This window comes from Carassius carassius, chromosome 5 (genome assembly GCF_963082965.1).
Source record: "Carassius carassius chromosome 5, fCarCar2.1, whole genome shotgun sequence".
NCBI lineage: Eukaryota > Metazoa > Chordata > Actinopteri > Cypriniformes > Cyprinidae > Carassius > Carassius carassius.
The window spans coordinates 19,826,419-19,840,020 of record NC_081759.1 but is presented as its reverse complement, the minus strand read 5'-3'; the positions used below and the strand labels follow the sequence as shown (position 1 = coordinate 19,840,020).

The window sequence follows — 13,602 nt, the reverse complement described above, 5'->3', positions numbered from 1 at the left end:
ATTAACTAATGGTAACAAGAACAACTTTTGATTTGAACAAGGCATTAGTAAATATTGAAATTAACATTAACTAAGATTAAGAAATGCTGTAGAAGGATTGTTCTTGTTTAGTTCATGTTAACTAAAGTTGTTAACTAAAAATAACTAATGGAAGCTTATTATAAATTGTTACCGAAAAAGCTAACATCCTGTTCCAGCAGACAGGTTCATTTATAGATGAAAATCATTGCTCACCATTCTGGCTGAAGGCCCTAGACCGAGCAGGGAAATGGGGTAAACACAAAAACTGACCTTTTTTTTTAAAAGGAAAGCACATGGCATGCATGTAAAATTGAACGATAATGTAGGCCAATTCAGTACGACTCATTTAAAAACAAAATTGGTGAAAAATAGGTGTGAACTTCCTCACACACACACACACACACACACACACACACACACACACACACACACACACACACACACTTATCAGTTTTGGAACCAACTAACATGTTGTAAACTACTCAAAGAAATGTCCCCACTAAAATGGCTTCTAGCTCCTTGAAAAACAGTTCAAAGGGACCCTCAGGTAAAAAGCCTCGCTATCTTTTACAATCAGACTTTTTATGATTTCTGGCTGTTCCACCGACCCAACTCTCACACTCTTCTGCCCCTCAGGGTAAGTTTCCTATAAATTACTCTATTGTAAACATGTCCTGCACGTCCCTAACTCAAAATCACAGAACATAGCAAAGAAAATATCTTCACAACCACCAGTTCAAGAGATTTGAGCTTTTCAGCCCTTTTATTGGTTCAATTCCTCAGAAATGATCAAACCATTTAATGTTCCTGCACATCATGGAGATACCTTCATGTAACTTTTGAAAATCCCTCAGATCCTCTAAACAAAATCCATCAAATCTGATGCTGTCAACTCGAACATTATTTATGCAGGACCACAACAAGGACTAACAGGATACTGTTGAATTCTTTGACGTGTGTAGAACAATAATTTTAGAGCTGCTACACAGTTTCAGTACTATGCGTGTTTAGGAATAACTGGCTTTCGTCTGATCAACAGGAAACTATATGTAAACACCTTTCTGGCACCACTACTATTTCCTCTATTGTACAGTTAATTCTCTGCCATTTAGGAAGGACCTTTAGTAGTTAAGTGACTGCAGAATGTCTCCAGTATTTTATTTATTTATTTTATTTGTTTTGTCAGACATCTGTTTACGCCTCTTTCCAAAAAGAGCAAAGATTCTTATGGTCTTAAAAATATTTTGATGTAATGACTTAAGTTTAAATGATTATAAAGGTAAGTGTTTCCCAAGATGCACATCATTAATGTCTTTATTGTATAACAAATTCCAAATTCCGACATTTTCTTCAATGCCAGTGTAAAAATCATGCTATGTCATTATCACACACCCAGTCAATTCAAAAATAATGGATAAAATGTATGGGCTAAATAAATAAACTTGTAGATAGATAGATTCTTGTGCATCTTCCTTCAGGATTACCTGAAAAAAATAAATAAATAAAAAATAAAACCCTATCAGTGGCACAAAGCATGACTGAAGTCCTTTTTCCAAGAAATGGTAGGCTATTTTACTCTATGTCTATCAGATTGCACATTACTTTGTTCCTGATTTGCTTGTTTTTTTTAAGTAACACGTATTTTAAGGCTATAAAGTCTAAGCTTAGCATTTAATGCATGGGTTCATTTAAAATATACAATATAAGCAGAAAAAAAATAATCTTTGCACAATTTTAGTCTGGTGCAAAATCTGCCTGAATTGATCCCAAACATTGTATTATTTATTTATTTGTATATTTATTTCTTTTTTTTTTATTATGGCCTTGTGGCCTTTGACTGACAGCTAAAATTTTACACTCTGGCTGTCTCCAGTCTGAACATTTAAAGTCATCATAATTATATGGACTTTCTCTGTACTCTTATTATATGGCACATGATAACAGTTCAGGAGGGGTTAGAGGTTAAGAGTGTAATCGATAATTCTGTCATAATTGGACCTGGTTTAATATAAGTGTAGCAAAGCCTCCGTATTCAGCACCAATGTTAACTTGTGAGGTTTGGTGAAACGGTTTTAAATTCCGTCAAGTGTCACACAGAAATGGTAAGTAGTCTGAATGTTTTTTGTTCCTTGGCTAATGATTAGCTACTATTTGCATAACCACAGTTTTAGTTTTACTATTGTTAGTGTGGCAACATGTTTAATTTGTAGTTACCATGGTTTAGTAGGCTAGCTAGTTTTTGTTTTAGTAGTAAAACCACGGTTAAATAAGTTTTTATTTATTTTAAGCCATTTGATCTCCAAACCAGATAAAATATTGCCTAATTTATCACAAAATTAATGTAACTTATTCTAAATATATTTTTTCCAAGTCATCCTCGAACCATCACTGTCGGAGTTTGAGGGAGAATTCGGGGGAGAAAAGATCAAGCTGTTCATCGCGATCATCTTTGTTGATATGCGCGCGCTGCGCGACGGAAATTGTGGACCGAGAAGTGCTAAAGGTGCTTAGGCTAGCCTCCCTCACAATGACGGAGAAACATAAAGAACAGCGATAATTTGATTTAACACATGCAATATTGCTGTAATTACGAATGAATATGACTGTTAAAATATATGTTTTGAACGATATAAGACGTTATTTAACGTTATTTGTTCACGCAGGTGAATGGATTAACGTGGCATCTGAGATGTTTCCAGTGCTCGGTGTGCGCCGTGTCCTTGAGTCAACATACCAGCTGCTTCATCAGAAATACAGAGATTTTCTGTAGAACGGATTATAACAGGTAAAATATTTTTGACCGCAAGCTTTCCTGCATTTCTGAAGACTTTCATAATATGGCTATCGTGTAGGGTCACCGCAAATGTGCGCTTAGTTTGCATTAATGCAAAGAAATATATATAGTAAACAGAAAACTTTAAACTAGTTAAAATTAAATATTAAAAAAAGTTTTTAGTTTTAGTGGGAATTAGTCATTTTAGTTAAAGTTCTGACATTAATGTCATATTATAACATAATATTCAGATATATATAATATAATATCTGTAAATCCTTAACAGTAACGTTAGGCCTAAATAAAATGAAATTCATTTTTTTTCTTAAATCAAAAGTTACAACCTGCAATCTTTGATGAAATTACTGAAGAAAATTTAGATGGAACTCTTAAAAAAAAAAATGTTTAGGTTAAAGAGAAACACATCATTGTTCTGACAAATGTCGTGATTCTAACATGGTAAAAAAAAGTTTGTTACCAGCAAGAAAATTATATTTAATTAAGTGATTCATTTTATTTAATTATTATTATTTTATTTTTTCAGTACTTTTGGCATAAAATGCACTCGATGTGGCCTTCAAGTCAGTGCAAATCACTGGGTTCGGAGGGCAGGGAATGACATATATCATCTTGCCTGCTTCGCTTGCTTCTTCTGCAAAAGGCAGCTTTCTACAGGAGAGGAGTTCGGCTTGATGGAGAATCAGGTTCTCTGTCGCCTTCACTACGAAATAATGCTGCCAAATCTGCAGCACATGTCAGATAAAGGTAATTTTCGACTCTTTCTTGGATCTTTTGATTGTTTTAAGGACTTTAAAAGAGTATTCTACATGTAAACTAGTAACAACAATCTCTCATTAATGTACTAATATGAGGGACACTTAAAAATTAAACGCTATTTGTATCATAACAGGAAATATAATACATTTAGATGGAGCTTTACCCATACAATACCTCCCAAAACCACCAAAAAGACCTCGTACATCATTCACCTCAGAGCAGCTACAGGTAAGCTATAAATGTCTCTTCTCCACCTGTGATGAAAGGGGACTGTAACTATGCATGTGCTTTGGTATGATTATGATCTCAAACACGGGCTTGCATGTGTATTTGATTTACATAGATTATGCAAACCCACTTTACTCAAGACAAGAACCCTGATGCGCAGACACTGCAGAGGCTGGCAGACATGACTGGAATGAGCAGAAGAGTCATACAGGTAAAGAATGCTTATAGGCTGAAGTTTATACAGTGACTCATTGGATTTTAGAATTTAATTGTAACAACAAGAACTGAATTCTTGTAAGGTTTGGTTCCAGAACTGTAGAGCCAGACAGAAGAGGAACCCACTTCATGACAGCGTTCCTCCACAGGACAGATACCAAACCTTTTCGATGCCCTTTCTGTCAGATAACCAGTACTTCTTACCCTCAGGTAGACCTGAGACTCAATGAGACTGCCTACTATTTCAGGATCTTTCTCAGAAGAAAAGAAAAAGGTACAAAACTGTCCCTGCACGGTATCCTTTCAAAAAATACTAACACACACTAAAGTACTAACATGTACCATTTAGGGGAAAACTGTACACCGTATATATATACATACACACACACACACATATATATTGTTCAAATGTTTGGGTAATTATTTTAAAATAAATTATAACTTTCAGAAAGGATGCATTAAACTGATAAAAAAAGTGTCAGTAAAGACAGTTTAAATGTTACAAATGAGTTCTATTTCAAATAACTTTTTGATTCTTCTTTGAGTCTTGAGAAATGTAACATCAATTCCATAAAAATATTAAGTGGCACAGCTTATATTGATAATAATATTAACAATATTAGATAATACAGTGTTTCAAATGATTTCTGAAGGATCTTGGGATCAGACTTTGCAATATTAATGTTTTTACTGTATTTTTTTTATATTATAAATGCAGCCTTAGTGAGCATAAGACAGTTCTAAAAGGTTTGCATACCCTTAACTTTTGAAACATAGTTTAATACCACATTTAAAAAGTCAGAAAACGTATCTACAGTAAACATCAGTTCTGCTTAGGTGGTTCTATATTTGTTTATTTATTACTATATTTATTTATTATTTATTTGAGGTGGAAAGGATTTTGAAAGGTATCGACTGACTGGAGTTTAGTACATTGTGGAAAGGGTGTCTATTTAATAATAATGAACACATCTGTATTTGACATCTTTAATAGTCTTTAGTATGTCTGGTCCCGATTGGATGCTGAAAGTTGATTAGAACAAGTGAGATGGATGAAATGAACTGCGATACACTGTTACTTGAGTGGATTTAAGCTTTTCCAATTGTCGTGTTGCCAGTTGTGTCCTTTTCATCTTGTGTAATCACTTGCCATAAAAAAGAATACCAGGCTTGACATCTTTATTTCTCTTCTGAGTGCTTCAAATTGTGACAGCTTTCTGACAGCCTAATGATATTTGTTTTCTTGCACTCAATCAATGATTGTCAATTATCTGTCAGTTCATCTAATGATCCAATATAATCCAGCCATCAGTGTCCCTTTTTCACTCGTGTTCATTGGTATGTAATAATTCTAATGGAAGTTGAAGGTCTCCAATTTTGTCTTTGTGTGTTTAATGGCAGCCATGCTTTATCAATTTTCCCATCAAATAATGAACATTAAGCTATTCATTCAGTGAGCAATTCAGCAAGCAGTAACAGACATTGCAAACTGCATGCTGCATTGATTCACTCTGCTGAGCATGAGTGTGCTGTCACCATTTCTTGAAATCATCTCAAAGTGGTGTATTGATTTAGACATTTAAGTTTTACAATAAATCACAATGGCCAAACACAATCTAAAATGGCTTGTCCTTCCTAATCATTTATGCTCTTTTCTTTCCTGCACCGCACCGCACATACTGTATATTATACTGACCAAGTTGGACTCTTAAAGCTTACAATATTATTTTTCTCACACAATACCATTCAAATGTTTGTGGTCAGTAAGATATTTTCACGTTAAGCTCACTCAGGCAACACTTATTTGATTAAAATTAAGAAAAACAGAAATATTGTGAAATATTATTACAATTTCAGACAACTGTCTCTTGTTTTAATATATTTTAAAATGCAGTCCTGTGATCATACTAATATGCTGATTTGCTGCTCAATAAGCATTTTTTCTTATTATTAATGTTGAAAACAGTTGTGCTGATTAGTATTATTTTGGAAACTGCAAAAAATCAGGATCCTTTGAATAAAAAGTTCAAAAGAACAGCTTTTATTTAAAATAGAAATCTTTGTAACATTACGAATGTCTTCAATGTCACTTTTGATCAACTTTAATGCATCCATCTGGAATAAAACTATTAACATCTTCAAAAATATTTACCCCAAACTTATAAGTTTGTTTTATGCACACTGTTGGCACAACATCAGCATGCAATTTCAGTTGTGCCCACATGATGGTGCTGACTCAGATTACAATAGTGTTATTAATGATGGTGGGGTCACCTTTTTTTTGTCTATTATATGAAGGAGTCATGGTGGCACTTTGATTTCTAGAATGGTTCATGTATGTGGCAGTCGACTAGTACCATTGTTAACATCAAACATATGCATCTTGTGGATTAAGTTTATTATATACTGTACTGGTATTTGCATACACCCCAAGGTTTAATGTAAAAAAAAAAAAAAAAAACCTTGGTAAAGGTAAGAAGTCATTAAACCTACAAGCATCATGAAAAGTTTAACTAAGTGCAAACACATTAATTCAATTCAAGGATTCATTCAGATTTTCAATCAAAGCGTGTGTTAACTAATGTAGGTGATTACTTCCTCCCCAAATAGAAACATTTCTCATAGGTTTAGCCTTTCTGTTCTCTCTCGGTCTCTTCCTGGCTGGTGAGGCTTTGGAGGACCGTCTCCGTGTGAAGCATGGTTCTCACGTTACAGGTCATTGTACCCTCACTGAATAGTGTCAGTGTACAGAGATGGACTGTTCCCCTTCTCTAAAGCAAATCAGGTTACACCAGATTAAAAAACAGGGGGTTATGGTTATTACAGTACACCCTGTCCCATAGTGGATATGAAGTCACATCTATTATAATTTGTTATTGTTAGTACTGTTATTTATCTTAAAGAGATTGTTCACCAAAAATTACAATTCTGTCATCATTTACTCACTGTCGTGTTGTTTCAAACCTCTCTTATGTGGAATATAAAAGACAATATTTTGGGTCAAAATAACAATGGACGATCTAAAATTTCATTGTATCACCTTCCTAAAGTCTTATTATTTCTTTGAGCAAATGTTTCATGAAATTAAAGTCAAGCATCACATAATTTGTAACTGAAAGTTTTCAAAAAAACTAATGTGCAATGTAATCTGTGGATAGTGCCTTGGGAAAATGTCATTGTGTTTTAGTCAGGAAATATCCTTTCACCTGTGGGGGGATGTGATTGGCTGGCTATAGATTTCCATAATCAACAGCTGTTCAGGAGGAGTCCAAGCATAAATACTCTGACTCACCTGAACAAGAACAAATAAAAGCCACTAGTTCTTCTCCGGACAAAACCACACTCAGGTGCTGCATTTAGACACAATCCTTGTAAGTATTACATTTCTTATTCACAAAGTCTTTGTGGTTTGTAACTAAATTAAAAAAATTGCTGCACCAAGACAAAAAATGGTTTTGTCATTAAAATGCAGCATTTTCACATTTGGTAACTGTATGCTATATTCAATGAATTTAGGGTATTTCACTGCAGTGTAATATTACACAGTAATACATAGCTCCTTAAATATGAATCATCTGTCGGCAAAAGGAGAGTTATTGGTATTCTGGGATTTCATGGTTTTCACATGGCATAAGTGAACAAGCTGCATTCAGACTAACAAGCAATGATTATTTTTTACCAGCAGTACACATACAGTTCAGCGAGCACCATGACCTCCAGCTTCTCTGTGCACAGCCACTCTCTGGGATGGCAGCCGTCCTTCTCCAGCATGTCTATGCGTGACACTGGGTTTTGGGGACGCTCTAAAGTCCCAGTGTCCCTTTCCTCAGGCAGTACTCTGTCCCTGTCTCGTTCCACCTCTCTGGGAAATGGCTTAAACATCCTAAGCAACCATTCGCTGAATGGTCTAGGAGCTGGTGCCAGTGAGAAGGAGACCATGCAAGGTCTAAACGACCGGCTCGCCAGCTATCTGGAAAAGGTGCGTTCTCTGGAGAAGTCCAACGCTGACCTGGAGCTGAAGATTAAAGAGTTGATAAAGGAGCGAGCACCCAAGGGTCACGACATCGAAGGATTGCTGGCTCAAGCGCATGCCATTGGACAAGAGGTTTGATGATCTAGCATTGTTTATTGCTTTGGTTGTAGTTGCTTCATAGACAAGAAAGCAGAAATAATGTTCAATGATGTCCTTGGATGAGATCCTTTATTAGTCAGCTTTACACTTCTGCTCTTTAGGTGAGGAAAAAGACTTTGGAGAATGCTCGTATAATGCTGGAGATTGACAATGCCAAGCTTGCAGCAGATGACTTTAGGGTCAAGTGAGTTTTGCTCTTTTTGTTCCTTCCTATAATCCCAGAGAAAGATCGATCATGAAATTGGTTTATTCTGTTATTTGGTCCTAAACAGATGGGAGGCAGAAGCTACTCTTTGCCAGTCAGTTGAGAGAGACTGTCATGCTCTGAGACGAGTAAAATCTGATCATGATCAGATCATCGCAACCCTTCGAGGAGACCTGGACAGTCTGAAAGAGGAGCTCTATTTCCTCAAGAAGAACCATGATGAGGTTAAACACGACTGACACAAAAACATAACATTCATATTATGAATATTAAGTTATTAGGAAATAATAGTCATTATTTAGCTTGATGCCATTACTATTCATGGATAAAGTTTGCACATACATTTTTGAATAATTATTTGCTGAATGTAATGCACAATATGGAAATATTAACAGCAACTAAAAGGTATTTACATGCACAGGTTTGGGGATCCCGTATATAAATACATTCTAAATATTTGTACGTAGTTACATTTTACTATTATGCAGAAACACATATATTTGAGCTCATAACCCCCCCCCCCACTCTAAACCTAACTATTTTTATATAAACAATATAAAACATGTAATAGGCAGATAAACATATAGTGAAAATAATTTTAGTCAGACTATACTTTTACTTAGATATTTTTTGGGCAAGATAATGCCTTATTTCTCACAGTAGCCATTCAGATATATATCGAGACTTAGCAGAAAAACCACCCTTACCAAACAGTTTTCTTTACATTGATATATAGAGTACATATTAGTGTGTAAACTACACACATTAACACACACACACACACACCCAGGTCTACAAACATATGGAGAAGGTGAAGAAGTGTTTGGTCAGACAGGTGTGTCTCCACTCAAATATAGAATTTAACCCTAAACAAATTCATCACTTTACAATGAGCAAAGCACAAATAGGTAATTATATAGAAATTATCAAAAATGTTTGGAGATCATTGCATTATATAACAAAATAAAAAAAAAATTGTGGCATTTATTTTTAAAACAAGACACAAGTGAATAGGAATATTATAAATAGAAATGAGAAAATACTTTCAACAGCCAGAAAAAAAAATCATAATTTTGTTTTTAGGAATAAAATGTATGAACAAACCCCTCTGTAAAAGCTGTAAGAATATAGATAAGAAAAAAACTGTACAGTTTGGTGTAAGTAAATATTAAAGTATTGGTATTAAAGTCTAAATGTCTGGTTCAGTGCAAGAGGAAAAAAAAACTCATTTTGAGAAAATGGCTTTTGAAGATGGGTATTGTAATTGAAATCAACAGACACAAATACATAAAGTGCAATAAAATATTTTTTCTTTCCACTAGTCTGAAAAATGTTATGAAAATTTCATAATTGGTTCATATTTCTAAGAAAATTAGTATAATTTGATATTTTGTGATCTAATGAAATTCACACATTTTAAGTGCCTAAATGTCCAAATACTCTGGTGAGATTGTAAATGATTCGTCTGTGTCCATGAAGGAGAAGAACACATTGAAGGCCCGTCTAGCCAACGAGCAAGTGAACGTGGAAGTGGACGCAGCCCAGGGCCCAGACCTCGGAGCCATCATGGCAGAGCTAAGGGTGCAGTACGAGAGCATCGCACGCAAGAATAAAGAGGATGCTGAGATGTGGTATCTGAAGAAGGTCAGTGTACAACCCAACACAGACTCCACACACCTAAAACAGCTATTTATAGACTGATGATTTCACTGCAAACACAGGTGTGTTTAAATGAATATGTGTTCTGTGTGGTGTGTGTATATGTGACAGCTGGAGACCGTGCAGTCGGAGGTGAAGGAGAGTAACGAGGCTCTGCGATGTGCTCAGGGTGAACTCAATGAAAGACGCCGCTTCCTGCAGGCGTTAGAGGTGGAACTGGACAGTCTCCGCAAACAGGTGACATTTATCGTTTTATCCTAAAATTGCTGCAGTTTGTCTGTGAAATGTCCACTACAGTTGGTAAAAGCATGAGTTTTACTCCTGTTGAGACAAATCGAGAAGTAACTGAAGTAAGCACTTAATATAGATGCATGTGTATGCTTCAGAACACTGGAACATTATGGATTGTTGCATCACATAAGTTCCAGGAAAGTCTTCCAATTTCTTTCGTTGTTTTCCTGAACTTTTCCAGTTGTTTAGATAGTCATGAACATGCTTTTTTTGTTTGTTACTGCATCAGAACAGATTAAGTCAAAAAAGGTAATATTTTTAAAAGGACAAATCTTTCACAGATCTTTCACAAACATCTGTCAAAAACTTAACTGTACTTTTACTGTATGTTCAGTGTTCATAAAGTATGACAGGGGATTTAAAAACGTCATTAAGCCGTGGAGCCCCAAATATAATGAACCTCATGTACACATTTTATTTTTTTATTGACAAAAAAATATTATTGTTAATAATATTTATGTTGAATAAATGAAACAATTGACTTGACCTAATAATTGATAAACCAAATTATTAAAATATTATCTGGAAAATAGTTATTTATTATTAATTATTTATTCATTAGGCTGACAGTGTATCTGTATCTGAGATTAACTCTTTACACAAGTCTTTATGCATTAGTAATATCAAAATTAGCCAAATAAAAACTACAATTAAAAATACAATTAAATAAAAATATGAAATATCATCAGTGAGTTGGCCCTGTAAAAGGGGAAAACTCTCTTTTTGAGAGGTTAATATACAAGATAATTACAAAGATGCCAGACAAATTGCTTGCTTGCTTTTCTATTGAGGAGAAAACTCCTCTTCCAAATTTCCTGTAGAGTGGGAAAGACTGAATTGCTTGATGTGAAGAGGGAATGGAAAAAACACATCTTCCCATCCTTCCTACAATGAATTGCTTATGCTATATTACTCATCTGTAAATCTGTCTGGATAAACATACTTCAAACCGTCAAGTCCTCTATCCTGTGGTTAAAGGTCAATGAATATGTCATGAGGCTTCATATTCTTGCAGTTTTTTTTTTCTTTTGACCTTTTTCTGGACTTTGTTTTTTAATTAGATCTGCAATAATCTAGCCCATAGTTTTTCAACAAATATCCAGAGAACGTGTCAAGGTTACCTCTTTAGCACAGGAAACCACAGTCCCCTCCATCTGCTGTTCATCCTCATGCAAACAACAACCATATATGTTTACTCCCATATAAAAAAAATCAGTCTGTTTTACATGTGATGACAGTCTAAAAACACATTGCGTCCTCATGGCCTGGACAGGTGATAAAGAGCTTTCAGCAGGTTGTTCAGCTAGTAGTTCACACATACTGGTTATAGATCAGACATTATACAAGGAAGTTCATTCTTGATGGTCATCTCTAATAATGGGTTTAAGTCTTACATACTGTATTTGAACTTTGTATTGTAAACTCATTGAAAATGTTATGGCTCGCCTCAGGTTGGTGTTCTGGAGGGGAACCTTGGAGAGACGAATCAGAAGTACGCTTATGAGATCGAGCATCTTCAGGGCTCGCTCACACAGATGGAGGATGAACTCTCACAGCTGCGCCTGGACATGCAACGGATCAAAACTGATTACGAGCAGTTACTTCGTATCAAACAGAATCTGGAGCTGGAGATCGCCACCTACCGGAGGTTGCTGGATGGAGAGGAAGTGTAAGAACCCAGAGAGGTTTCTCAAAGCTGAAATATGCTGTTTTCTTTTGACACAGTTCCTCAAGTATATCCAGATAATACTGATATACCGTATGTATATATATGTTTTTCAGGATAAAAGAGACACCCTCTCCTAAAAGTAAGTCTGTTCTGAATGGATAGTTCTATGAAACTATGAAACTAAAGATGTATTCAGTTTTTTTTTTTTGAATATTATATAATGTTGATACTAATATGGAAGAATGGGGTTTATTTGAATAAAATGCTTGAGCAGTATTTTTGTATTTTGCTTTTGAACATTAGAACAAACTGGAATATTTTGTTACTGAAACTATTATAAAACTAAAATCACAATATAATCAGATTTTTGTATATATATATATATATATATATATATATATATATATATATATATATATATATATATATTAGATATATATATTGAATTATTTAAAATTACTGACACTCTTGTTTTATGGTTGATTTCAATTGTGACTAAGCTCTCTGCTAATCTGAACTCGACATATTTTTCCTGGGTGATAATATGTTCAAATGCTCATAGCATTTTCTTTCTGCCTTTTGTAGAAGAACCTGAAGTGAGAACCAGGAAGATTGTGAAGGTGGTTACCCAGACCATGGTAAATGGAAAGGTGGTGGATGAATCCAGTGAAGTTGAACAGATTGAAGAACGAAAAAAGTGAGCCTGACTCACAAGTGACACCTATATTCTTGTGCTTTATCAGTTGGTACACTTATCACAAGATTATTCTCAGTGATCTGTTCATCATTTCGCCAAAAATTGAATAAACTTGTCAGATATTGCAAAGTAGTGACGTGTCAGCGGTCTTGATTTTTTTTCTACCACCTCTTTTTCATCATAGGACTATAAGACTATACATCTTCACATTCTCCCAATTATTTGAATGTCTTGCATTTCTTTTCACTGATATTATTTCTTCTTCACTTTCTTTAGGTCTGATTCTGTAAGGAGAGTCGTAATAGAGCGGGTCATTTAAGAGTAGCACAGACCGAAAGTCACACAGTGAAACTGAATCCATACGATACTAGCCGATTTCCTGAATAAAGTAGGCCTACTAGTTTTAGGGACGGCGGTAGAAAAATGATATGTAGCTGTGGATGGGGATTTGAACCTGTCTGGTCAGTGTGAGAAACTGAGCCAAAGGATGAAATCAAGACAGCCTCACTTTGAGAATGATGACCGAAAAAGCCCTGACACCAATCCTCTGTAGTGTCAGATGTCTTGCTTTTGTGAGGCTTTCTGGGTGAAACAACCACTACAATCCCAGCCCATAATGGTCCTTGTAAACAAGAGCCTTTACTTTGGTTTGCTCTGATAAATATCACTATTATTGCCAGGTATAAAACTATTTAAGAACTTACATTTATGCAGATGCTTTATCCAAAGCAACTTACAGAGCATTTATGCTATACATCTTTTTTTTTTTTCTTACTTGTATGTGTGTTCTCTAGGAATTGAACCCACAACCTTTTGCGCTGCTAACACAATGCTCTACCACTGAACCACAGGAGCCACTTAAACTTTTATTATATTCTCTAAAAAATTATATATTCTCAGTGCTGAATGAAACACTATACTACATCCAAAATAC

General features: G+C 35.0%; 2 protein-coding genes across 4 annotated transcripts; both read left to right on the top strand.

Annotated features, from left to right (window-relative positions):
- The first annotated feature begins 1,288 nt into the window (after positions 1-1,288).
- lhx6b (LIM homeobox 6b) lies at positions 1,289-4,245 on the top strand. Its single transcript, XM_059549006.1, has 6 exons — positions 1,289-1,300; positions 2,685-2,806; positions 3,339-3,559; positions 3,705-3,799; positions 3,915-4,010; positions 4,099-4,245. Exons 1-6 carry the CDS (start codon positions 1,289-1,291, stop codon positions 4,243-4,245), a joined length of 693 nt encoding a protein of 230 aa, XP_059404989.1.
- Positions 4,246-7,218: 2,973 nt separating this feature from the next.
- Positions 7,219-12,800, top strand: LOC132140330 (keratin, type I cytoskeletal 18-like). 3 transcript variants are annotated; one of them, XM_059549120.1, is made up of 9 exons: positions 7,219-7,386; positions 7,698-8,120; positions 8,249-8,331; positions 8,420-8,576; positions 9,832-9,996; positions 10,123-10,248; positions 11,754-11,971; positions 12,085-12,114; positions 12,560-12,800. In XM_059549120.1, the coding sequence occupies exons 2-9, from the start codon at positions 7,725-7,727 to the stop codon at positions 12,564-12,566; spliced, it is 1,182 nt and encodes a 393-aa protein (XP_059405103.1). In that variant the 5' UTR covers positions 7,219-7,386; positions 7,698-7,724; the 3' UTR covers positions 12,567-12,800. The 3 variants fall into 3 exon arrangements, with proteins under 3 accessions (XP_059405103.1, XP_059405102.1, XP_059405101.1); XM_059549119.1 differs by having other exon boundaries at positions 7,220-7,386; positions 7,701-8,120; positions 12,085-12,110; positions 12,557-12,800; XM_059549118.1 differs by having other exon boundaries at positions 7,221-7,386; positions 12,085-12,110; positions 12,557-12,800.
- The last annotated feature ends 802 nt before the right edge of the window (positions 12,801-13,602 follow it).